Below are 27,105 nucleotides of genomic sequence, written 5' to 3'. Positions count from 1 at the left end.
CTCTCCAACTTCTAAACTATCATTTTCTGCAACCGCCCATGGCATTTATTGCTTTCTGACCTAAGGCAATACATCTTTTAGGACCATGTCTAGTTCTCTTCGTGTTCCTGGAACCACCATGGAGAGGTTTCCTGCAGCCCCCAGTATTGCCTGTTGCTGAATGGATGCCTAAAGGAATGACGGCCCAGGTTCTCTGCACCACACCTGTCAAGGTGGCCCACTGAGTGCGAGGGGGCTGAGGCCGCTGCACTCAGAGGCTCCTGCACACTCACTGTGGGAGGGGAGTGGCTCTACCTCGGGGCGATGCTGGGCCAAGCCTCTGCCTTGCCCTAGCTTCAGGGGCACGTGGCCTGTGTCCCCACCCTGTGCATGCCCGCACCTCCTGGCAGAGGAGCCACACGAAGCCCCCCACCCCCTGCGTGGAGCGGTAGGCAGCCTGCTGGGGCACTCACCACTGCCAAGCCTCAGGAGCAGCACGTCCTGGAGCCTCCGGTTGAGGTCACGGAGCTCCTTCATTTCAGACACGAGTGCCCCGTACTCCTTGAGCTTCTTGGCCTGCTGGACCAGCTGCCTCCGAGTCCGCTCCAGCTCCTGCTGGAGGTGGCGCATCTCCTCCTGCTGCTGCTGGTAGTTGCGCAGCAGCTCCTCGTACAGAGCCCGGGGCACGACGGCATCCTCCAGACTGTCCATGTCCTCCGTGCCCGGTGAGGCCTCCACGAAGACCTCCTCTGGACACGTGCCGTGGCCCAGGCTCAGGCCGTTCTGCTTCTCCAGCCGGGCCACCACGGCCTCAATGCTCTTATGCGCCACTTCGCTCGGCTTCCGCCCCTCGGGTCTCTGTGTAGGACAACGAGAGTCAGTTCAGGCAAGGGCAGCTGGGACTTTCTTGGACTGCAGCTCAATATTTCCCCAGACAATCCTAGAATCACAGAACCACAGAACATCAGTACTTGGAGAAACCTGTGCAAACACTCAGTCAAAGCCTTTCATTTTACAAATGAGGAAATGGAGATTCAGGGTGGGGAAGAGTCCTGCCTAAGGTCACACAGTCAGTTGGTGGTGGAGTTGGGCAGGTGGTGGTTTCCCAGGCCAGTGCTTTTTCCATTCCATCACTCTGCCTCCTTGGTGCACATTACACCATGTCCACCATGCCCACCCTGCCCGTAGGGCCTAGGCAGGAACTTGCACATGGGGGTGTTTAATGTATATTGGGGGAGAATCTGTGAGAAACCAGGCCAGGCCAAACCATCCCAGGGGAGTCACCACTCAAATCTCTTCAACCACAAAAACATAAAAGGCAAAAAACCCCAAGACAAAACAAAACACTCCCACCCCTAACACACAAAAACCAAAGGGCATTCCAGCAGTAACCTTTTCCTCAAGAATGCTTTCATTGGGAAGGACGCTAAGAACTCTAATCTGTTCTAATCTAGGGCAGGAGCCACGTCTTATTTTCTCTGTTCCTCCACTGCCTACTCAGAACTGGCACTTGGCAGGGGCTTGATAAATGTTTACTTAACTGAAAAGTTCAAAGAATGCTGGCACTGGAAGTTCCTTCAGTTTAACTCCCTCCCTTTCCAGGTGAGGACACTGAGGCTCAGAGAGGGGAAGGACTACGCTTGGGGTCACATGGTGAGCTTGCAGACACAGCAGGCCGGGAACCTAGAGCCCCGTTTCCAACACCAGGCCCCTTCCCCCACATCTGCCAGCCAATCCTCGGACTCTCGCCAAGTGCAAGCTCAGGAAGACAGTGGACATATAGAGCATAGTTCATTGAGAAGAAAATTATCCAGGACTATCTAGGGGCTGGGGTTTCAGCTGCCTGAGGAAATTGCAGCTCAAGTAGACAAGGCTTCCATTGAGGGGGAGTGGGAGTTACAGGACCAAACGAATTCCTCACTCAAGTCAGGAGGGCCAGGAGCTCTCCTGACTGGCGGGCACTTGTGAGAGGTGCGGACAACCAAGGACAGTGGGTTCCAGACAAATTAACTACATCAGGTCAAGCCCACCTTAACCTCTTGGTAAGTTTCTGGGTGCTTAACAGAAACAACAAAAACAACATGCTTCTGAGATTGAGTTAGATGACAAAAATCCTATCTCATCGTTTTATCCATCGGGAGAAGGGGCTGCTAGTTTAGATGAATTTATCTGCTGAAATCGTACTGATCATGTAGGTAACTGTCTGCATCACTGCACTGTGAGACCCCAAGGGCAGTGACCACATCCGCCTGGTCTCCGTGACCCCGGGGACCAGCACAGGGCCAGGCCCGTAGCATGGGTGCAGTGAATGCGTCATCTGAACTCAGCCGCATCTCTGGGACTATGCTTTGGGAACATCCTTGACCTTGTGTCCAAAATCAGACCATGGTCAATAATCAAGGCAGGCTTCTTTCTCCTTCCCTTCCTCTGGGGCACCCATTTTACAGAAAAAAAAAAAAAATCTGGCTTATTGCACAAGATATTCAGTGAGTTTACAAGTGAAGGCTGGAGACCAAATGGGAGGCACATCAAAGGAGATGCAACTTCAGGTAAAAGTTTTCTTCCAACCTGGGGTCCCACAAACTCTTTTGTGTAAACCCGGCACATTCTGTTTCCTCTGGAGCCTACCCCTCTAGCTGTTAGGGGCCATCTGATAGTGACGGGCTCTGAACTGCTGCCTGAGGATGGCTGTTTAATATTCCTGGAGCTCAGAGCTATAGGCCAGAGAGGAAAGCACCATTCCAGGCCCTCGGCAGTGATGACGCTGCCTAGATGGGGCAATCAGCCAGTGTGTGGTGGCACAGCATGAGTCAGGGTCCCTGGAAAGCTGGCCAGCAAGGCAAACGCACACTAGCTGTCCTAAGACTCTCCCAACCTGAAAAAACTCCCAGAGGACATTTATATGGGGAGAAGAGGCCAGACTAGAATTCTAGCCATCAAGATTCTGACAATGCCCCCATGAACTTCCAAAAAAAGGGAAAGATTTTGTTACCTTGAGGTGTCTAAGCTGTAAATCTTCTTCCCCATAATCTTTAACCTCCCCATCTTCTTCTATGTGATTGAGAGAAAGTTTGGGGATTTTTATTTTCTTCTGCATCACACTGTTTTCAAGGTCAGATTTGTCTTCTAAAATGCATATCAAGAGAACAAGGTTCATTATGAGTCAAAATGCTCAAAATACCCACAACCTCAAATGCTAGAGAATGATGGAGGCCAGACCAGTTAAAAAGGAAAAGTAAACAAACCCGAGACCTGTCCCTCCTGCTCCTAAAAGCAGCAGTGCAGGTCAAACTCTAGGGTCAGAGGAATATGCTACAAGCACCGCCATACAGTGTTGAAATAATATCCAATGATTTTGCTTCAGGGTTTCTCCAAGTATACCTTCAAGGGTGGCCTTTTATGGAATCTTGGAGCTGGAATGGCCCTTAGATTGCTTAACTAGCCCATGGACCCCTCAACAATCAAGATCTTTCTAAGCCAAGTGAATTCCCAGGAAAACATGGTGTTTTTCTGCCAGTGCAGGTGCCAATAAGCATGAAAGGGACAATGGTTCTTATGGAGGTGGAGCCTCCTCACAGTCCCGACGCAGGACAGGCTGAGGTAAGACAGATGTAAGAAGAGTAACAGGTAACATTTACTGCCTTTCTACTGCCTTCAGATCACAGGATGACAGAGCTTGAGGGGCCCTGTGGGCCAACTGGTCCAAGTCTCTCATTTGACAGGACTCAAACTCAGAGGACAGAGGGGCTTGCCCAAGGTGTGAGTCTGAGGCAGAGCCAGGAGGGAGAAACAGGCCTCTGGCATCTCACCCAGAGCTTACGTGTGATAAGGGTACAGCCAGAAGGAACTACGAACTGGAAGGTGCTACACAAATACAAGCGGATGTTACTTCCCCTCACTTCCTCACTCTGAGCTCAACTGCAGACAATCTAAAAGAGATTTTTTTTTCTCCTGCACAGATGTCAGACTTTATTCCCCAGATCTGTCTTTCACTGCAGATGTCAAAAGTAAAAATTCAAAGAGGAGAGTTGTAAAGGTAGAAACTTGAACCTGGAACTGGCCCCTTGTGGTAAATATTTTGGGGTCTTGTGTTCTGGGCTTGAACTGAGACTCTGGCAGCTATGGTTTCTTTAACTCCTCAAAGGTTCCCACTGCTATATCCCCAATGCACTTTCTAGCATGTTGCCCAACGCTGGATGTGGCACATGGCCAGGTAGCTGGTTAAACAGTCTCTGAGGGTCTTTATGTGTGAGTGTGTGTGTGTGCATGCATATGTGTGTGTGTTAAACATGTTCTTACACTTCCCCCAAGCCAGGCTTCTCTCTTCACAACTTGTTAGTAAAGCTGAGAAGGAAACTTATAAGCATACAACTATTCTAGAATGTAGTCAAATGCCACATCTTCCCAAACAGTCTTAGGAAGGGAGCCCCTGCTGGAGAGGAGTGGGCCTCTGGAGCCAGAGAGACCTCAGTGGGAACCTCAGTTTTTGCATAGCAAGGCAAGGAGGGAGGCTCGAGGCCTTAGTCTCCCAGAGGTCTGGGGTCTGCTCCATAATGGAGTTGGGGGGACGGCAGCAAAAATTCGCATACCTCACTGCACAGTGCCTGGTACACATTAGGCTCTCAATGAACAGAACATTAAAACTGACATTATCAACGTGCTCAATCATTTTTATTTCCTTAAACATAAGGTGAATAAAGATACAATTAAAAAAAAAATAAAGGAATGACCTAAGAAGGGTGCAGAGCATAAGAGAACTGCCCAGGAAAAACGACTAGTCTTTAACAACTTTCTCCTGATCAGAGGTGGAAACGGCCTTTCCCACTAACTGGAGGGGCAATCCCCAGGGTCCATTTTCACAAGAAAGGCTTGTTTTTGTTCTCTTTGTGCCTATAAAATATATCCAATGAGTTAGGCATGAACAACAGCAAGGACTGTGGTCTTTCTAAAAGAGCAACAGCTTGGGGATCCCCGGGTGGCGCAGTGGTTTGGCGCCAGGGTGCGATCCTGGAGACCGGGATCGAATCCCACGTTGGGCTCCCTGCATGGAGCCTGCTTCTCCCTCTGCCTATGTCTCTGCCTCTCTCTCTCTCTCTCTCTCTCTCTCTCTCTCTGTGACTATCATGAATAAATAAATAAAATCTTAAAAAAAAAAAAAAAGAGCAACAGCTTCCTCTCCTATAAATCATTGGAGACTCTAAGTCAAAAAGCTGCTAAAATATAAAAGCTAGAGAAAGTATTTCAAATGAAGTTATCCCAAAATGGGGTAGATGGGCGTTTTCACATGTGAAAAAATAGATACAGAGGATGAGAAGCTGGGTGTTTAGGACTTCTGAATGTGTTGGGGCAAAGCTCCTGAGTTAGTTGTCAGTTTGACAAATTCAAGGGCAAGGGTTTGAGATGTAGACAACAAACTAGAAATGACAAGCTATGCTCTGTGCCTCCCTGAGCTGAAACTTGGTAGCTCAGGACCATGTTGGTTGGAGAGAGGCAATCGTTCAGATGCACAAAACTAGGCAGTATTTGCACTAAGAACAATCCTCAGATCATCACTTTCAACCTTTTCATAATGCAGATGAGGAGACTGAGGCTCCAGATGGTGACGTTCACAGAGCCATCACTCAACAATCAGGACGGGGGATACAGGAAGAGCAGCACAGGCAGGGTGCTCGTTCTGGACAGCTCCTTAACTGTGCAAGGTCAGAGAAGTCAGGGTCAAAACGTGAACAGAACCCAGTTCCTGTAACCAGCGTCCAGAGGATTTCCCCCTATGCCTCAGCATAGTATTTACTGAGAATTTACACTTACAAGTTCTAGCCTGGGCCCCAGAACATGGAGAGTGAGCACCCAGTTGTGGGGGCACAAGATAAAAATCAATGAAAAAGATAATCCAAGATCTCAAATATTGAGTCTGAATAAAGGGGAAGTAACTGCTATAGGATCTCAAGGGCAAAGGAGATCACGTTGGTCAGGGCAACCATGGCAGGCTTTTGAGAGGAGATGGCATTTGAGCTAGACTCTTTACTTACTGAATGATCTTGGGTAAGTTACTTTACTTCTCCGATCCTGCTTCCTCATCTGTGACTCGATCAATGTGCCCGGATACTGTGAAGATGATCAATTCTGTATCAAGTTCTATTAAGAACTTGAAGGGAGTGGATAGTACTTGGGCAGTCAGTGCTCATAAAAGGATAGCCATTTAAGGATGGTAAGAATCTGGACCACACAAAAGGGAAACAGACTAGAAACTAAAAAGGAAGGTTGGGAAACTATTTAGACTGGAATGGTTACAAAACAGGGTTCAGTTATAGGTAGGAAAAAGAGGCAAGGAAGGAAGTTAAGGCGACTGGGGCTCAGAGACTAAATGGCCTCGAATGTCAAGGTAAGAGGAACTGAGGTCTGGCCAATAGGTGTGGAAAAAACTAGAAATCAGACAACCTGGATTCCAAGTCCAGTCTTGCCACTCGGTGGGGTAAGAAGTCAGGCAAGCTTGCTATGTCAGTGAACGTCATTTTTCCTTTTTTGGTAGAAATGGAGATATAACATGTACCTCAAGTGGGGATCAAATCAACTGAGTATGTGTCTTGAAAGCAACAGAGCCCTGTGTATATGGTGGATGGCAAAGCTCAGTAGAGCCTGCTGCTGGCTCAGAGCCTGCTGTCTGGCTTGCTTTTTGGGGAGGAGACCTGCCCAGTGCCTGCCTGGAGTGCTCCTCTCCCTACCTGATACCAGGAAGCCACACTTCCACCAGCTATACCCAAGATTCCACGCTCTTCTGTATAACTGGAATGTCCCCCTCCCCCTCTGGTCTGTTTGACAAACTACACTCAGCCTCCACTCAGCAACTCCTTCTTCTTCCTCAAAGGCCCCAATACACATCGTACACAACTCTCTGTAGCCTCTTTTCTTACTATGTTGTAATCATCTACTATGAGGTCTACCTTCCCCACTGGAGTGTGAGTAACCTCAGGGCAGGGCCCATATCCTAGGCCTGGCCATACAATAAGGACTCATCAAACACAAATATTTACTGGAAGAATAATAAAAAAAAAGAGGCTGAGTCAATAAGCATATGAAAAGATGCTCACAACCATCAGTCATTAGGGAAATGCAAATCAAAAACATAATGATACACCACACTTCACACAAAGATGGTTATAATCAAAAAAAGAAAGGAATAGGGAAGAAATGCAGCAAAGCGTTGGGAGGATATAGAGAAACTGGAACCCTCATTCACTCCTGGTGGGAATGTAAAATGGGGCAGCCACTGTGGAAAACAGGTTAACAGTTCCTCAGAATGTGAAATATAAAATCTCCCTGTGATCCAACACCCCACTTCCAGGTGTACACCCAAGAGAAGTGAAAACATATCTACCAAAAGCTTGTGCATGAATGTTCTTAGCAACACTCCTCCTAATAGTTAAAAGGTGGAAACAACTTAATTGTTTGTCAATTGTTCAATAGATTAAAAAAAAAGTGGTATATCCACACGATGGACTATTATGCAGCCATAAAAAGTAATTAAATATCAGAGATGCTACAACATGATGAATCTTGAAAACATTATGCTAAGTGAAAAAAGCCAGACACAAAGTCCATGTGTTGTCTGATTCCATGGGTGCGAAATGCCAGAATAGGCAAATCCACAGAGACAGGAAGTAGATTAATGTTGGCCAGGGGCATCAGGGGGGGAAGAGGCAATGAGAAGTGACCACCTAGTGGCTCACAGGCATTTTGTGTGTTTGATGAAAATGGTCTGGGATTGGATAGTGAAGAGGGCTGCAGGATACTGTGAACACACTAAGAACCACTGTTCTGGACGCACTTTAAAATGGTCAAAATAGTGAATTTTATGTTGTTATACTTCAACTAAAAAATAGGCTACCACTTGTAGAATGTCGGCTACCTATCAGGTACCACGGTAAGGCTCTTCACTTCTATTACTACATTTCACAATAACCCTGAAATTAAGTATCATTAGCCACATTTTTTTCCCCTCTAAAAAAAGAACTGAGACCCAAAGAAGGCCCCAGACCACCCGGATGGGAAGGTGCAGAGCCAGAATTTGATCTAGGTCTCTCCACCTCCTAAGGCCATGTTCTAGCCTCTCTAGACAGAGGCCTGTAATGAGGTAGAACCAGAATAAACGCAGAATGAATGAATGGTGGCTATAGATGAAAACATCCAATTTCCCTAGCCTGAAGATCAAAGCAGAAGACCACTTTACTCCCGCTCTCCTACCCGATGACTTTGTCATCGGGAAGTCCCCAGGGAGCAGTAACCATCGCCAGGCATCACAGAAACAGGTTGTAGCCGGGCCTGAGGGCTTGGATGAATTCTTTGAAAAGGTAGGCTCGGGTATATAGGGGTATATAGGAAGGTGTGAAATGACAAGAGCGAGTTCCAGAAAGGAGCAGAAGCAGATAGTCCCTCCAGTCCCATGCCTCTTGATCTAGACACTTGGCCAGGGGGATCCAGAGGCTCCTCTGAAAGCTAACTACTTGCTGGTTCCATCGTAATGCTCATCAGTCTCCATCTTGACTGGTGCTCCAGGAATCAGGGCTCAGGGAGACCCGGGGCGTCCATTCATCCTCTTTTGCAGTCAGGGCACATTTACTGTTCTGGTTTGGAACACAATGTTAAGTGTTCCTTGTTCTTCGGACCCTTATAGCCCACTACGTAGCAAGAACTCCAACCAGAAGGCAAGATTTGACGTCCTGAGAGATGCTGGCTCATGTGGGGCAAACCTCCAATCTCCAGGCCTTTTCCACCCTAATCCTGCCTGAAGGGGACACCTTACATCTAATACATGGAAGATTAATGAATAATCTGTGTCATCACAAAGAGTGGAAGAAATAGTTGGGAGAGGGGCTCAGGATCTAATTAATACAAGCAGCGCAGTCCTTTGAACAAGGCAGTCCTAGTTTGGAATTCTGGTTCTCCCACATACTAACTTTGGGAACTCAGGCAAGCTACTTAACCTGTCTGAGCCTCAGCTTCCATAACGTGGAAATGCTGAACTGCTTTCCAAAAGATGGTGCATATAAAACACCAAGCACAGTGCCTTTCTTGTCATAGGTATTCAATGAATGGCTGCTCTGGAGCCATCCCTGCAGTTCCTGTGCTTGGCTTTTACCCCACAGCAAAGGGGACCACTGCAGGTATCTGACACAGATTGAGATGTGATGAAAGAGATGTTTCAGGAAGATTTATGTGGCACTGGCAAGCAAGATGGATGAGGTGTGAGAAGGAGACTGAACACAGGGTGACAAGAAGCTGTAACTCTTGACTGGTCACATTAATGAAGGTGAATGAACAGTGGTGTGGATCATCTAAGACAGCAAATAACGTCATATAGCATTCTAATGTAGCTTCAGAGTGCACTTCTGGCTTAGAATTCCAGGACGCCACGTAAGAGACTAGTCGTGAACTCAGATGGATGAGGAAAACTCTCTAGCCAACTTGCCTTTGCATTTGCTCCAAGCTTAAGACTAAACAATCAGTTCTCATGTAAACAAATATGTAGCCTCTGAAGAGACCACCTTTACTGATTCTGACTTCCTAATTCTCGCTTCTAGGGCAAAGAAAACCACCAAGGGCTTGCACATCAACTATTACCTCCTCCTCTCCAGCTGCTGTGTATCAGCTAAGTGCATCCATCCATTCAACAAACAGTGAGTAAGCACCTACTATGTGCCAGGGCCCATGCCAAATTCTTTACTAATGTCAATATATTTAATCCCCACAATAATTCCATTGAAGCAGAAACTGATGCTCAAAGAAGGGAGATGGCTTGCCTAAGACATAAAGCCATTATAGAGCAGAGACAGCATTTCAAATCAGGTCTGCATGACACCCAGGCCCTGTTCCTATCAAACAATCATCCTGTAGGAACAAGAGAAAAATGACCAGGTTGCTAAAACTTCCTCAACTGAACTAAAAGGCACATATAAAATGATGAGTGTATCAATATAACTTCCAAAGGGCCTGCCTTCCTCCTAAGACCTTGTCTATACCCAGAAGAATGTTATGATGGATTCCCAAATTGAGCTGAGCACTAGTACAACTTGATGGCAGATTCCTGAACTACAAGCATATCAAGGCTACCAAGCTCCAAATAATCCCTTATTCAAATCCAAATAGTCCTTATTCAAAGTCATAAAATATGGTGGAAGCTACTCTTCAGAAATTCAGAAGAACCTGGTATCTGTTATTAACCTGAGAGAGAGAAAGAGAGAGAGAGAGAGAGAGAGAGAAACATTCCATTAATGGAGGCACAGTAATAAGCAAATAGCATTTTAGAAAACAGGCAGGTGGACAGGAAATGCAACACAAGTCTGTCTTCACATGTGAAGACAGCCCTGAAGAATTTGTACTGCACAGCAAAACCAGGAGAGGGATGACCCTGACTCCCATTTTATACAATATCATGCTGGATCATTAAAAGGATCCAACAGCAGAAAGTCTAACGTGATGTAGTTTGTTAGGTACGATGCAATTCTGAAAAACCAGACATAAAACGTGAACAAAGGTTTGTCTTGTTTTAAACATATCTCCATGCAAGTTTATAGAGTTCTTCACATGTACAAAAATCCTATAAAGTCTTATGATGTTTGCATTAAGAACCGACATGCCACAGAGAAGACACGTACATTGTGTTCTTGAGCCTATGGTGCTGGTCTTCATAGAATCTAAGGCAGACAAGATTCTCAGGTTTCCAGGATTATATGCAGTCAAGACAACAAGAAGAGCGCCTGCCGTGGCGGAGACTGGAGTCAGGAGACATTGGTATGAGGCCTGGCTCTGTGACTGACTCGCGGCTGTCAGTCCCTCCTCCTCCTGGTCTTGGTCTCTGCGAAGCGGGGGGGACGAGACTAGAACCTCACCAGGTCTGTCCAGCTCTGGGACCGCGGGCCAGTCACAGGGAACTCCAGATTTCTTCCTCTGCCGTTCAGCGCAGGGTGAGAGTAGATGGCCTGGTCCCTCCCAGTGGGCACGGGGGAGGAGATGTCCTACTGCCATTCAAAGAGGAGGAGGAGGAAGCGCTAACCAGGTTTCAAAAGGTCTCCTGGCTCCCACTCCCGCTGCCTCGCTGGCCTAGGCATAAGGCTGGGGCACGAACAAACCTGGGAACTTCATCCTGCTGGTTCATCTGTTGGGGCCATAAGTGGCCCAGCACAGGGCCACTGAGGGGTCAAACACACTGGGGGAATCGCTGGCCTTTCCTGCCAACGCCAAGCCCCAGGAGGACTTAAAACACACACTCCTTTCCACGAACGGTGGTATGCACAACTAAGCACACTGTGCTTGTCCCAGCTCTAGCCACCAGAGTCCTTAACAGCTGCCTTTATTTAGTGAAGACCTACTACGCGTCAGATGCTTTTCCGTATTCCCTTGCCAAGTTACACAGCGGGCAAGTAGCCCATTACTATCCCTCTGCTGCATATGAGCACCTGAGACTCAGAGAGGTGAATTAATCTGCCCAAGGTCACATTGCTTCTAAGTAGCAAAGCTACCACTGGAACCCACTGTCCGACTTCAAAGTCCATCTTCTTTCAGTTCTCTAACACTTCCTAATATTTAAGGAAGTGACCTACAGGTCACCGAACCAAATTCCCCCAGAGGGCAGGATTCCGTTCTAGAATATCCTTGACGTGCCTGCCACCTCCGGCGGTCAGGAGGGCATCACCATGCTGGAAGCCTGGGCGCTGGCTCATTTGCTCTCTCTGCTGTTACTGCGTTGCTCCCACCAGCCCCTACGAATCCCACTCTTTGTATCCAACTCTGCTTTCTGGACCCCAAAAAACAGCCTGATCCTTCCTCCACTGGTGGCAAAACTCAGAAACTGAAAACTACCAAAATATCACCCCATGCAAATCTTTTCTTCACTTGCTTATATATTTAGCCGCCCTACTGTATGTCTAACCAATAGCTTAGAGGAAAAAGTAGTTGTATGTAGCTAAGGGAAACAAAAACACGCCTCGATCTAAGATCCAAAGGCCTCTCTCTTAGCTTGATTTTCAGGACACCCATCTGTCCTGGTTATTACTATTTCTCTGTCTATCTCTGGCTGTTTCTTCCCAGTCATCTTTTTTGGGCTCTTCTTCTTTAGCTGTGCCTTTAAAAGCTGATGTTTTGAACAGTTCTGCTTTGCATGATTCTTTACTCTGCACCCTCTCCCGCTGTGACCTCACCAGTCCTGTGGCTAATGACTTCCACATTGGGATTCTCAGCCCGATTTCAGAGTGCTGTCCTGAACCTTGACCATGTGCCTCTTGCTCTCCCGGAGCATACACCCAGATGTCTCATGGGCCCCTAAGATTCAACTTGCCTCAAACTCAACTCATCATCTGCTCTTCCCACCAACTCCTCTTCTGGCACTCCACACGGAAGGAGGAGAGGCCAGATCACCACATCATTATCATCACAACCAGAAAGTTCCCAAGTTTCATGGATTCTCCTTTCCCAATCCATCTCAGACCCATCACGGCCGTGCCACCTTACTTTAGGTGTCACACTTTCTGAATGAATTGACTCACACCTCTCCACAAGCCCTGGGAAGACTTAGCCCATTGCCTGGCACTTACAGTTCCTACTAGACAATTGTTTAAATAGCTCGCTTCTCCTAGGTAAAACAACTAGCCCTATCTCATGAGGATGTAGACAGAACATTCTGAAAAATTCCTAGCACTGAGCCTGGAACCTGGTGAGTGCTTCATAAATGTTTAGTAAAATAGTGCTGGAGGCAAAAAAAAAAAAAAAAAAAAAAAAAAAAAAAAAAAGCCATGCCCATCCCTTCTGCATTTCCTTCTAGCATATGGCTGCCCACCTAGTATAACTCAATACCCGCAGAACTTAAATACATCAAAGAAAACCTCTTCAGAGCATGTACCCTTTTTTGGTGAGCATTTTAAAATGAAGAGTACACACATCTCTCTCTCTCTCTCAAAGAAGCTTATAAGACAAAGCAGGTAGGCACAGTGGAAAGAGAATTAACCTTGGGGTCAAAGATCTAAATTTGAACTCCCCTTTTCTGGTGTATTTTTAAAAATAAAAACTAGTATGTTCTTGAATAACAGAACACCACACAAAAGAGTATGACCTGAGCTTGCCTGGGGCAATTTTTTTCTTTAATCCTGTGAATCAGAATTCTGAAGTACTCTGTAGCACATACCATTTCATCGTAATGAATATGTGGTTCTTAAATAAGACAAATCACGTCAGACTGAGCCTTCAATGGTTAACATTTCAGTAGAATCTGCAACAGATGACAGCAGGCAAGTTCCAATCTTTGCTCCAATGTGTATTAGCAGAACATGTCAAAACCTAAATTAAAAGTTTTCACTCGCTTTAAAAAAAAAATAAATCCTTTTGTTGGCAGTCTCCCACTGATGACATGCAACAATCTTTGCATATGAAATCGGCTAGTCCCCTGCTTCGCTGCTAACTTTGTAGAAGTTCCAAAGCATTTCTGGAGCAAGTGATCTATTTGGACCGACAATGCCAAGCTGGGACCTGAGCCCTGAATGAGCTAAAATTACCAAAGCAAGAAGAACGTGGCTTTGGAAGCTATTTCCCCCAAGTGTGGGGTTTTTCTAGTCAAGGGAGTGATAAAGAATGTTGACTTTTTCCAGATGAACAACGTTGAATGAAACCTCAAAATCCCGCTGCAGGTTTCTGCTCTGAAAAACAAGTTGCTGCTACAGAGGTTCCTGTCCTTCCTGACTTCTGCTCCCCAAACGTAATAAATGCACCTGTCTTCCCGAAGGTCACGAGTTCAGCATGGGCTGGCTGGTGCGGACCACATGCTGGGTGCTGTGGATGCAGAGACAAGGGAGACAGGACCCCGTCCCGGAGGGGTTCGCTGGCTGGTAAGGAAGCCAGGCACATTCATAACTGAAACCAAACACAAAATGCTAGGATCCATAAGCAAGGGACAAGCAGGGTAAAGGGACAGCTCTGAGGAGGGAGAGTCTCCTCCGGGGGCAGAGGGTAGGACAGGGAACACCCATGAGGCAGGGGCGCTCCCAGTGTGTTTTGTCCCCTCCCCTATTACAGCCCTCGGCTCGCTGGCCCACAAATACATCACATGTTAGCCTTGCCCCACCGGAAGGTGAGCTTCACGGGCAGAGGCCCCGTGTCAGACAATGATTAATCCATCTTGGTTGGCTCAAGAGTGTCTGCGGGTGTGCTCTCAAGACGGCATGAAATACCGGAGGTCTAGGCAAAGTGGGAAGGGTGGGAGAAGCTGGGGAGGGAAGGTGGGGCTGGGCCACTACAAATGCCAGGCAGAGAAGCTGAAGTTTAATTCAGTAGGCAGCAGGGAGCTACAGAAGGTCCTAAGGAGAGAGGTGAATTAGACCAAGACTGTGTTTTAGACGATTACTTTGACAGCATCTGAGAAAAGAGACTGGAGGCAGGGTGAGCAATTAGAAGGCCTCTGCATTGGTGGAGACAACTGAAAGCTGCTACAGGCCTGAACGCAGGCAGTGGGAGTGGAGCTGGAAAGGAAAGACTTGAAAGACAATCTGTACAGCCCACCTAGAATCGGCCCTTTCTCGGCCTCCGTCTCTGCCCCCTCCCACCAGTGCCTGGCTCTACCTCTATTTAGCACTTGCGTCAGGTCCTAAGACTACATATTCTCTGAGGATGATGCCCCTTTCTTCTTCAGCACTCTGCCCCCGACAAAAACCTATACTCTGCAGGGCCTGAAAAGTGAACTCCTGTCTGCCCTGGATCGTGTTGTCATTTCAATGCTGGTACCTCAGATGCGCTGGTGCACCGGGGCATTTGCTTGTTACAGCACCGGGCCTGGCAAATGGCAAGTAGTAAGAGGCATTTAACAACAAAAGGAATTTAGCACACCCAAAACAGGTGCTTGGACAGAACGACCCAGAACGTAAGACTCTGAGCCTAGAGAAACCACTTTTCGCCCCGTAGAAACCAGCAAACTCAATACCCCAGTAGCAGGCCGGACTGCGGTGAGATAACAGTGAGCTCTCCACATGGGCAGCTCTCATTTTCACGACCTTTTTGACAAATAAATGAGAGTGAGCAAGGACTGACCAAAGGTAAATCAAGTCTTGCGTTATGTGGTTCCTCTATGAGGATGGGTTTGAGATTTCCTCAGTAACGTGACATCTGAAGGTGCAGAGGGCAAGGTGTGTGTGCTCTGCAGGAGGGAGGCTGGTAAGACAGGAGAGGAAGAGCAGAATGGGCTTGGAAACTCAGAAATGAAAGCTGTCCACAGGCTCGAAAACTTGCCTCGGGCTACAAGCTTCCCGGTCATCGCTCCCATCGGCCTTCACTCCTTGCCTGCATGCCGTGTGGTTGACGCACATGTCAGCCACTTTACAAAGGAGACTGCCCGGCAGGGCCTGTGCTCTGAGGCTGGCTTCGCGGCTGATTAGCAGGCCAGTCTCTGAGCCTCAGTGTCCTCATCTATGAAACAGAAATAATATCAACAGCGACCTCTCCCAACAGGGCCACGGGGAGGAGTAACAAGGACAATGCACAGGCACGGAGCCAAACCATCAATGAAGGTGGGTTTGTTTTTTTTTCCCTTGGGCTGAGATGGCAATTTGCTGAGCGGAGGGCTGTCCCACAGGGTGTGACACACGTGAAGCCGTGGCACAAAGCGAGGCTGGAAGAATGTGACATCCCACAGCGGCTGGCTTGGACACTTCCTGGATACAAGTAGAAGTACACCTGAAGACAACGCTGGTCTGGCCTGGGCAAGCACTCTGTAAGGTAACACCTTCTCACCAACGGCCACGAGGTAGCCCTAAAACTGCCCCTGAACCCCGGCTCTTGGTGCCAGAGACGGATCAGTTCCTCGTGGCTGATTCACAAACCTAACACACCTCCCCTTGAGAGCTCACCGCCTCACACTTGGTGCCACAACCAGCGGGGTTTATACCTGGGAGATGCCACAAGACGAGCTCTTTAAGAGGAAACCCTGCGAGCAACTCTGAGAGCCACCACATTCAAGTCAAGACACCCCGGAGAGTTCCTGGGGGTCATCGGAGCCCCAGACCCACCCTGGCCCTTCCAATCAGATCTGCAGCCAGGGCAGTGGTTCCAATTTAAAAACTGATCAGCTGATTGGATTTCAAAATGTGGTCTAGCCAACCTCAAGTTGGTGGTTTTTTTCCTTGTCTCTTCCCAAAAAAGCAGCAAACAGGTAGGGGGAAGCGTTTTTCAACGCACTTCGCTCAAAGCGGCGCCATGGTTCTTCCCTGGATCTACTCTGCCAATTTCCAGATGTTGCCTAAATTTTTTTTGTGTGTGTTGTTGTTTTTAATCACCCCAGGGATTTACCAACATTCCAACTTGGGGGATGGATAGTCTATAGATTCGAGATTCACGGTTCTCAGACCAAGAACTCCATGCCTCACTCATGAGGACTTTCATCGATTTTTAAAATCGGAGTTAGTGAGGGCGGCTACCGCCTCGCAGCCTCTGTGCAGCGCTCGGAGAGCCAAGCAGTGTTTATGTTTGCTGAATGAGTAAATGGATGAATGAACAATCTCTAAAAGAGGAAAACAGTCATTACACACCAAGTCACATACAGACCACTGCCTCCTTCTGACATACAGGTTCCCCTCTCCTAAGGCCCTTCCAGACCTCGGAGTACAACACACTCACCAAGAAGCACACTTTCTTTTCCTCTAGCCAAAGACAAGCTGAGGTTACAACCTAGTTACAACTTCCTCAGGCCTGTACTCTTGGGGAATAATCTTCTAGTCCCTTCCCTCAGGTGATTAAAAGCAAGCAAACAATAAAACCTAATCAGCTACAAAGGGTTCCCTTTTGTACATACCTGCCCTCATTCTGTTTTTCTGGACCCAGCTGCGTCCAGGTGTGGTACATGAGGCTACACCCCTGGTCCCCCAGGGCTCATCCAAGAGAACTCGGGGTGCTGCCGGCCTTTTAGCTCTTCTACTCCTCAACTGCAAACCTACTTCCCAGAGGCCACATGAGGTGGTGGAAGGGAACCAGAGTCACGGGCCAGCGCTCTAATCTACTGCTAATTTGCCATGGGACCCTAGGCAAGTTGCTTCTGGGTTTCCAGCCAGTTTCCTCATCTGCCAAATTTAAATATGATACATGCTGGCTTCATCTTTCAGGATAAGTGTGAGAAAGTAAAGGAAGTTGGAAAGATTGGGAAAGGTCTTAAGACGACAGCGTCTTCGTTCAGCTCCTGGGCCTGGTCCTCCCCTCCAGGAGGGGCTCTGAGGTGTCAACCCCCCCAGCAGCAGCTAAAAGGCCGCTCCCCAAAACGGAAGTGATACTTTCTTCTTCCTCTCATGTTTGCACCCGAGTCTCCTACTACTAGCCGGGAGAGAGGGTCTACTGACTTCTCTTGACAGAGGACAAGGTGGCTCAGTGTGGCAGAAAGCCCTCGGTGTAGGAGGCTGACGGGCTGTTTCTCATCCTATGACCAGCTGGACCTCAGTGTCCTCATCTGTCGACTCAGGGAGGAGAGCACCTGCCTTGCCTGTATGTCAGGGGCCTGAGAGGGCAAGATGGGGAGTCTGGTGTTACCCTGACCAGAAACCCACTCCTTGCCCTCAGTGCACTCAGCCTTCTCGGGGATCCCGAGGGCTGGGGAGCTGAAGGGTGCTGAGTGCCCTACCTCTTCGGCTGGGCCACCCAGCCAGGAAGGGGAAGGACCGGGTGGCACCGGGTGAGTGGGCCTCCTCCTCCCATCCAGTGATGACCTGGGGGGACAAGCACGTCCCAGCCTCCTGTGAAGACACACTCACACCTGCGAGTCCTGCAAGAGCCATCCTGCTGCTCGCTTCCAGGGGCACCCGGGGCCTCCAGGTAGAGGCAGGGAAACTTAGGGAGACGGAGGAGCAGAGGGGGAAGCAGAGAAAGCAGGGTGCACAGGAGGGGAGAGAAGAGAAGAGTGAAGGGGCCCGGAGGGCAGGCGGAGAGGAAGGAGGACAGACAGAGGCGGGCGACGGAGACAGACAGTGCGGGAGTCGGGGCTGTGGGGAAGACAAAGGGGACCCTCCGGTGGTTTTAACTGGTCTGGCCTTCGAGGGACACCCGGGCCCGAGAGGGAAGCCTGGGGGGCGCGAGGGGAGGCAGGCGGGTGGAGGCTCCCCGGCCCCTCCACGCCGGCCCCTCCATCCCGGCCCCTCCATCCCCGCCCCTCTGTCCCGGTTCCCCTCCGCCCGGACCCCCTCCATCCCGGTCCCTCCGTCCGGGGTCCTGCACCCAGACCCCCTCCACCCCTACCTCCTTCATCCCAGGTCCCCTCCATTCCCTCCATCCTGGTCCCTCCCTCCCGGGTCCCCTGCATCTCGGCCCCTCCATCCCGAACCCCCCCATCCCCTGCATCTCAGGTCCCCTCCATCCCGGGTCCCCTCCACCTGGACCCCCTCCATCCCGGGTCCCCTCCATCCCGGGTCCCCTCCATCCCGGGTCTCCTCCATCCCGGGTCCCCTCCACCCAGACCCCCTCCATCCCGGGTCCCCTCCATCCCGGGTCCCCTCCATCCCGGACCCCCTCCATCCCGGACCCCCTCCATCCCGGGTCCCCTCCATCCCGGGTCCCCTCCATCCCGGGTCCCCTCCATCCCGGGTCCCCTCCACCCGGGCCCCCTCCATCCCGGGCCCCCTCCACCCGGACCCCCTCCATCCCGGGTCCCCTCCATCCCGGACCCCCTCCATCCCGGGTCCCCTCCACCCGGACCCCCTCCATCCCAGGTCCCCTCCACCCGGGCCCCCTCCACCCGGGCCCCCTCCACCCGGACCCCCTCCATCCCGGGCCCCCTCCACCCGGGCCCCCTCCATCCCAGGTCCCCTCCACCCGGGCCCCCTCCACCCGGACCCCCTCCATCCCAGGTCCCCTCCACCCGGACCCCTCCACCCGGGCCCCCTCCACCCGGACCCCCCTCCGTCCCCTCCGTCCCGTCCGTCCCCTCCTCCCCGCCCCCCGGCCCGCTCGCTCACCTGCCAGCGCCAGGATCTGGGCCTTGTGGAGCAGCAGCGCGCCCCAGTCGCGGGGGGCGCGCGGGGGGCCGTGGGGCCCGGCGCCCAGCTCCTCGGGGCCGCGGTACACCGCGTACACCTTCTGGTTGTCAAAATCCAGCCGCGAGCGGGGGCTGAAGTCGCGCACGCACGACACCGGCAGCGCGTAGCAGACGTTGTCCTCCAGGAACCGCACAAAGGCGTACATGGTGGGCGCCGGCGGGCCCGCGGGGGGCGGGGGGCCCGGGGCCGGGAGCCGGGGCGCGGGGCGGCGGGGGCGCGGGGGCGGCGGGGCGGGGGCGGCGGCCCGGGCTCCCCCCGCTGTTATTGTTCCCGGGCGCGCCGCTCGGCCAATCGGCTGCTCTGGCCTGGGCGCGGGGCGCGGGGGGCGGGGCGGGGCGGGGGGGGGGGTCGTCCCCGCCACGCGCGAAGTCAGACCCGAGCAATCACAGCCGGAGCGCGGCCCGCCGAGGGGCGTCGCGGGGGCCGGGGCGGGGGCGGGCCGCGGGGCGGGGCGGGGCGGCCGCGGGGGAGCCCCGGGCGGGAAGCGGCGCCGCCAGCGAGCCGAGGACCTAGTGGCCGCTGTCCGCTCCCCGCCGGGTCGTCCTCCTCCCGCGAGCCGGCCAGAGGCTCCCCCCGCGCCGCCGACAGGCCCCCCCACCACGGGGCTTGTCCGGGACCCCCGGATGGACCTCGGCGCGGCAGCTCCCGGCGGGGCGGGGCGGGGCGGGGAGGGGGCCGGGGCGGGGGCCGGGGCCGGGGGCGCCCCCACCGGGGCTCCTCCCTCCCCGCCGTGCGCCGTGCGCCGTGCGCCGAGCCGGGCCCGCTGGAACGCAGCGGGGGGCTGCAGGGGGCCGAGGGCGGCGACCCCGGGGTGAGCCGGGCGTTCCGGGCGCCTTCGGGCCACGGAGGGGACCCCCGGAACCCGTCTGTGGTCTGTCCCCGGTGTCGCGGACAAGACAGCCCGGAGGGGCTTGGCTGCCCCCAGACCAGCCACGAAATGAAAAAGGGCCGAGTGGGTCCTGCTTACAGCAGCCGCGTCCCGCCGAGGGGCCGGGGCCTGGAGCCCTGGAGCGCCGCTGCCCCGCCCCCCGCCCCCCGCCCCCCCCCCCCCCCCAGCGGCCGTGGGTACCGACTATGGCTCTAGCCCCATCTCCCAGTCCCTGCCCTGGCACCTGGCAGGGACTCAGATTTGGGGGAGGGCTGATAATGCATAGAAATCTGCACTCCTCCAGCTAGCCGGTACTTCGTTCTTGCACTCAAGCAAGGGGACCTTCGTGGGTAAGCTCTAGGTGCCGGATTCCGGCTGGTGCTAGTCGCTCAGAGAGGAGCAGAACAGGCGAAAACTCCTAGATTCCTTGCAGCGACTGTGTCTCCGGAATGGAGTCTCGGTTTTGGATACCTGCGCCAAAATTAGGTCACCAGATGAGTAACACCTTTCCTGTCCTCGAAACCCTTACAGTCCCGTCCAGGAGTGTTAAAAATGTAGGAGTTATCATGTGTATGAGAAAAGTGTTTTCGTAGAGGGATGCTTACTGACGTTGGCAGACTTGATTAAATGTTACTTAAAAAAACAAAATTCCATTTAAATGAACTCGAGCTGTAAGAAAAACCAAAGTAAATGCACCAAAATGTTACTTCATAACAGTGGCGATTTTGTTTTCCTTTGTGTTTTACATTTATATATTTATATTTAACTATTTTCTGTAATAAACAGGTATTCACAAAGTATTACGCGTAATTTTTTTAAAAGCACTGTACTCAATCTCAGATCAGTTACCCTAATGATGAAGAGATAAACCAAAACCCATGAATTATTGCATCGTGATTTAGGGATAATGTTATACAGGTGAACCCCATTAACACACACCTCTCAGATCCCAATGCACAGGTCAGATTAAGTTCCCTTAAACCAAGCCAGTGGTATATATATGTGGTTGTGGCCAGACAGGACTATGAGTTTCCTGATGCAGATGTTGGTCTGACGTTGGCCCAAACACAGAAGAAAAGAGGTGCCACCCTGCGTTGTTCCAGAAGATTTACCTTCATGATTATGATTTCTTTGGACTAATCTGAAATGAGTTTTTATCTTAAGAGTACATTCCTATGGTGGTCAGGGGGAAGTAACGTGTAGCAAGGCTTCTGAAAATTCACAAGATGGATCATGCAGAGTTGGCCACATTTAATGAAAGTCCTGAAACTGCAAAATCATTCAAGTTAATACCATGGCCAGCGTCCTATGCTATCCAAATGAAGGTGATCCCCAAATACACTGTCAGTCTCATCTTTCTTACCACCTTCCTGGACACAGTACATGCCAGACACATCAAACTATCCGACAGTTCCCAAGGTAGCATGCCTTATCAGATCCCAAGCCTGTATGCTCGCTCTGCCCTTCTTCCTCCTGGAGCGCATGCTGGTATCAACTTCCCCTGAAGACCAGCTCCAATGTCACCTCCTCTGTGAAGCCTTCCCCAACCACCTGCACTCCTCAAGCGGAGGTAGTCTCTGTCTACTATTTTGTGCCAGAACCTTTTATCTTCCCTCATTAGAATGAGCTCTTTGAGAGGGGACAAAAAAGCTGGGTAACCTCAGCCTCCCAGGTTCCTAGAGTATTTAAATGCTTGTAAACCAAACGCACTAAAGGAAGACACAAGAGAGCATGAATAGCAAACCTCTTGCGGGGCTTTTCTGAGAATCTGTCCCCTTTCTTCCTAGCTGTAGCTGAATCCAACTCTGTCTCCTGCCCCGTGCCAAAGGGCGGGCACTGGTTCCGCTCCTTGTGCGACAGGTTTGTGAACGTATGAAGGATCGCTGTACCCTCAGTTCAAACAAAATCCCCAGCCAAGTGCACATAAACAATTCTCATAAGGAGGTAGTTCCATGTCCCCTGACCCAGAAAGAAGAGCAAACTGACACACGGATGCCAGCAGGGTAAACACAGACTCAAACCCATTCTGCATGGAGGTGCACAGATTCTAGGGGGGAGCAACGGCGGGTATGGGATGCTCGCAGAGATACCGCGGGACAGCCTGAGGGCCACAGAAAGCCATCCCAGGTTTCTGCTTCCTGAGTGACTCGCACAGTCTTTAAACACAGCTCCGTGGAAAACCTACTAAGTACCTCCTCCGCCCTCATGACAATGGAGTCACACTGTGACTTGTAGACGGGAGCCCCGGGCTTTACACAAACCAGAAACTCAAGGCGGTGCACAGATCATTGGTTCCCAAGCAAAGATGGTTCAAAAGGAGAGATTTCGAACTTACAGAGGTGGTTAAAATGCCTGATTCAACCAAATCACGGTCGAGTCCCCTCTTTATATCCTGCTCCCACGGTCATCCACATGCCTCTTACACAATTCTATTGTCATGAAGTTCACGACCATCCCTTAACTTCCGGACACTGCTGACTGCGAGAAAGGTCTTCCTAACTCACACGGAGCAGAACCCTTCACCTGTAGCTGCCATACGAGGTTCACCACCACGGAGCCTCAGGGCAGCTCTTCAAATATGGAAAACTTGGGATCTTATCTCCCCAGGGTCTTATCTAGCTTCTGCTCAGACACCTTCACTTCCTTCACCTGTCTCTCCTCCTGTGACCTGGTTCCAGTGACGATAATTGTGATATCTGCTTTTCCTCCGGAGGTTACTATAACCCATGCTTGTCACGCACCATGTTTACGTCTCAATTAATTTCACGCCCAACCCTTGATGTGGGTATGATGAACCCCATGACAGAGATGGGAAAATGCAGACTTATAGCAAAGCCTTTTGGCTCCGGCAGCCCTGGAGAGGCACAGTCACATTTGCATCAGAGACAGTTTGCTCTAGAAGCAGTGTGGGGGAAGGACTGGAGGGGAGGCGAGACTGGGGAGTGGGAGGCCTGTGATGAGGCTGGATGTCCCGTGCCTGTCCCTCCCCAACTCCCTCCTTCTGGGGCCAAATGTACTTTGCCTTTCGTCCAAGTCATTTTAATGGAGCAGAAAATGTACACATCTGGGGCAGCTTCGCATCCGCGTCTCCATTGTGCTTTCCTGTTGAGTTCTGCAGAGCCTTGGGTTAATGTCAAGCGCCTTCAGTTTAGCCAGCTGAAGCATGTTCAGTGGCAGCGGCAGGCCTTATGTTTCATATTACTGCATGGAATTCTCAGTGTACTTTGCAAAACTATTTTAAGGAGACCTGGGTTCTGTGAATTTTAAAAGCAATTGGAGCGTGTCTTTTCAACCTCTCCACTAATGATTGACCACATTTTTTCATGATTTTGCCTTTTCCTTTTTTTCCTGTGATATTTAATTTGACTTTTAAAGTCTCTGCGTTAAAATTCCCATTCCCACCCCCCAGAAGACTTGCTGGGCTGTGAGCTCAGGAGGCTCTGGACCTGCTGGAAGGCCCACGGTGGGCATTATCTTACTGTCACCCCAAAGCAGGAGCATCGAGCCAGTGCATCGACGTGAACTCCCAATCATAAAGTCTGGCTGGATCTAGTTGTGGGTTTGGGGCAGGGAAAGAGAGCAGTAGAGAGGAGGAAGGAAGGAAAGCGAGGAGTTGCTGTTGAGGACAAACTCAAAAGCCAGCGAACACTGTTTGGAGGTAGAGGGAATGCTAATTTGTCATGCAGGTGACAGCTTGGAGGGCAGAAGGAATATGGGCTTTGGAATCAACCCAGGGGTTAAATCCACATCTTTGCTGTGACTTCGGGCAAGACAGTTCACCTCCCTGAGCCTCAGTTTTCTTATCTGCAAAATGAGGCTATTGAGGCACCTGGGTGGCTCAGGTCATGATCCCAGGGTCCTGGGATGGAGCCCTGAGTTGGGCTCCTTGCTCGGTGGGGAGCCTGCTTCTCCCTCTCCTCCCCGCTCCTGCTCTCGCTCTGTGTGTGTGTGTGTGTGTGTGTGTGCGCGCGCGCGTGCGTGTGTTGCTATCTCTGTATCTCTCAAAAAATACATAAATAAAATCTTTAAAAAGAAGAATGAGGCTATCTTTGGAAGGCACTGAGAGAATCGTGGCAGGAGTTTTTCACCCTCTCTGTGTATCAGGATCACCCGGGAAACTTAAAAAATATCCTGCTCCCAGCTCCCATTCCCCCAAGATCTTGATTCAGTTGGTCTGGTGATAGGGCCTTCATTTTTATTTTATTTAAATTTCCAGATCATTCTAATATCGGACAAGGTTGGGTACTTCTGAGTTGGAGAATTTTAAGGTAACATGCCAGTCACATAGGAATTCCTCAACAAGTTGTAGATATTATTTTCAGGGAAAATATACAGGGCTCTGAAATGTCTGTGCAACCTCTCTGAGGAGTAATAATTTCTTCAACTGAAAAATGACATATTGATGTGAAAACGAGGCTGGGTCTTAGAGTCTTAGGCCCTGGATCTAAGTCCTGGCCAATAAATAAGGCCTATCCTTACTGTGTGGTCATGGATAAGTTTCTGAATCTCTCTAAGCCTCATTTTCTTCAAGGGATTATTAATACAGCTTCATAGGGTTGTGCTGAGGATTAAATGAAATACATAAATATAAATGTCTAACTAAAATGCTTAGCACAGTGCCTGACACATAGTGAGTCCTCCAGAAATGATAGTTGCTGTCACTGTCAGGGGTATTAATATATTTATTATGAGAGCTCTTATCCCAGTGCTGAGAGTAAGGTGCCCAATGAATGTTTCTTGCATCAAATTGAGTATAATGAGTTGAACAATGCTGGTAATCATCCAGTGAGTGCCCCACCATACTTCATCTGAGTGCCCCGCCCTTTCCACCAGAGCCTGTGGGCACAGGTCAGCCACCACACAAGCTCAGATCTCACACATTCAAGCCTCTAAGGCTCGGGGCCTTGCCCAAACTTGCAGCACATGCTTTCAAGAGATTGTGTTTGGAGCCATGCATTCTTTCAAACTGACTTTGTGAACTATTTTCTTAGAATAAATAAAGACTTGTATGCACTATATAAAATGTAAAATGTAGAAGCATTTCTAGCAGTTGAAAACCTTATGAATGTGCATCTTGACTTGATGTTCAGATCAAGCAGACAATGGTCAAGTTCAACCACTTAGATCTCAGCTGTGTTATGACCTCGCGTTGGTCACACACAGAAGCTGATCACACAGAGGACCTGAATCCAGACTTTTTACTCCAGGAGTACATACTCCACATAAGAGACATTAAGCAAACAAATTCCCAATGGTCAAAGACCAAAAGAAGTTTATAAATAGAAGGGACTGCTGCAAGGGAACAATATTTGAATTGGTTCTGAAAAAGAAACAAAAAGGTTTTGTTACCTTGGAAGAATGCACCTTGCCTCATTTATGAATTTCAATTAGGGGCCCATTAGTCTTAGAAGCTGCCTCTGGTTTTGCTAATTAGATTAACTAGTTCTGTTATTTTTTTGCCTGAAATGTCACTTCCTCAGGAAAGTCCTCCCTGACTTGTTCCTCCCATCGTATTTTCACATATTTCACATTTACATATTTTCACAGCACCTTGTGTTTTTCTTCATGGGGTTTACTGTAGCACATAATGTATGTTTATTCTCTTATTGTCTGTCTCTGCCAGTGGACCAAAAACTCCACCAGACAAGAGACACTATCTGTTCTCTTCACTATTGTATCCTAGCACCTAGCCTGGCCCATGGGGGACCCTAAGCAAATACTCATTGAATAAGTACAAGTCTGAAATATAGACCCTGGAGGAGAGGAAAGCCCCTAAAGGTGAGGAAGGAGAGGTATCCCAGAGGTATTATTCTGTTCCTCTGAACCTCACCTTCCTCTTGTTGAGTGTGTCTCTATTTCTGGGCCCCTACCATGTCTGGCTCTCAAGTATAGCCCAAAAAACAATAAAAGCTCCTTTTGTAGTTTTGTTTTGTTTTGGGTTTTTTGTTTTTTTGTTTTGTTTTTGTTTTGTTTTGTTTTGTTTTAGTGCCAATAGATATGTTGACATTTTCAAAAGGTTTTCTCTAAATATAAAGAGAAAACAAAATGGGAATAATTACAGAAAAACGCACATAGTAGAAAAATAGTCAAGTTGATAATCACACATACTTGACATAGGCTAACAACAATGCTAATATAATAGTAGCGGGAACCTCACCGGCACAGTCTGTGGGCCTCCTGGGAAACATGATGGTGATTCTGCTTCACCTGACAAGGCTAGACGTCCTTCACACCCCGCTGCTGGCCGAAGTCACAGACTCTCTAACCCCCCACTCAGTTAGGTGATCACTGCCACATCTTGGTCTTCTGATGATCCCAACATTACCTGGGAGGAAACAGGGCAACCTTCCTTCAAAGACCATATGCTAGGTCTCCGGTTCCTGTCTCTGCTCACCTCTAGCACCCCGTAGCTCAGAATGTCTGCCCTTCACGGTTCCTCATGGGGTCAGAGTGCAGCCCACACTGTCATTCACTCTCGGGCTTCTGTTTGGAAACCCTGGGCTGCCGTTCTGATCAGAAGCACAAAGGGGAGCATTCATTCAGAAAGTTAACTCATCTCCAAAGATCACAGCAATCGTGAACCGCTCTTTTTCTTAAGAATAGCTCCTAACCAGACCATATATTCAGTATAAAATCCATATATTCAGGAAAGGAATGAAAATGGAACTAACAGTTACTGATTTCTGTGATAGGAGTTGTGCCAGTTGCTTTACATATTAACTCCTTTCATCTTTTCAAAATGACCCATAAGGTTGATACTATTACTATCTCTGTTTTTCTGAGGAGGAAACTAAGACTTAGGTGGTAGTTGTTTACAGTCATGTGGAGAAGACTCAAACCTCAGTTTTTGGTCCAAAGCTTGTGTTTCAGGGCATGTTTTGATGCGTCAGAGTTTCCTGAGGCAACAGGAGCTAAAGTGCCTGTGGAGTTTAATCCCTTTTCTGAGAGGCTTGAATCTCCACTTAGAAATCTGAGAACTGGGCCTAATGGGAAAGTCCAACAACTATCATTCCAAGCAGCCCTAAATTGAGTAGCTAATGATTCTATGAATACTGATAATTTGATTACATTGTCTGGAGTTTCTTAAATCATGGCCTCGTCACTCCAGACACCCTGAATTTTTCAAGTACTCTGAGTTTTCTAACTGTTCAAGCAGATTTTTACGGTCTTATACCTTCTTTTGATGGGAGTCTGAACCTGCTGGGAATCACC

The 27,105-nt window shown here is 49.7% G+C and overlaps 1 protein-coding gene across 19 annotated transcripts in view; it reads right to left on the bottom strand.

The window, feature by feature from the left end:
* The window catches only part of LOC140602551 (BEN domain-containing protein 5), a 1,370,322-nt gene that overhangs the window by 218,443 nt on the left and 1,124,774 nt on the right, over positions 1–27,105 (bottom strand). For 8 of the 19 annotated variants that reach the window (XM_072772191.1, XM_072772194.1, XM_072772190.1 and 5 more), the window contains 2 exons: positions 2,972–3,105; positions 453–837 (listed from right to left, as the gene is read on the bottom strand). The exons of 3 other annotated variants lie outside the window; for them this stretch is intronic. In XM_072772191.1, the coding sequence (XP_072628292.1) occupies positions 453–837; positions 2,972–3,105 (519 nt within the window). Of the gene's footprint in view, positions 1–452; positions 920–2,971; positions 3,106–6,008; positions 6,942–15,243; positions 15,421–17,617; positions 18,088–18,944; positions 19,223–27,105 lie in introns of those variants that run through there. 8 more of the 19 variants (XM_072772201.1, XM_072772198.1, XM_072772205.1 and 5 more) reach the window with 8 other exon arrangements.

The sequence above is a fragment of the Canis lupus genome, chromosome 13 (assembly GCF_048164855.1).
Source record: "Canis lupus baileyi chromosome 13, mCanLup2.hap1, whole genome shotgun sequence".
Taxonomy (NCBI): Eukaryota; Metazoa; Chordata; class Mammalia; order Carnivora; family Canidae; genus Canis; species Canis lupus.
This window is presented reverse-complemented; position numbering and strand designations above follow the sequence as displayed.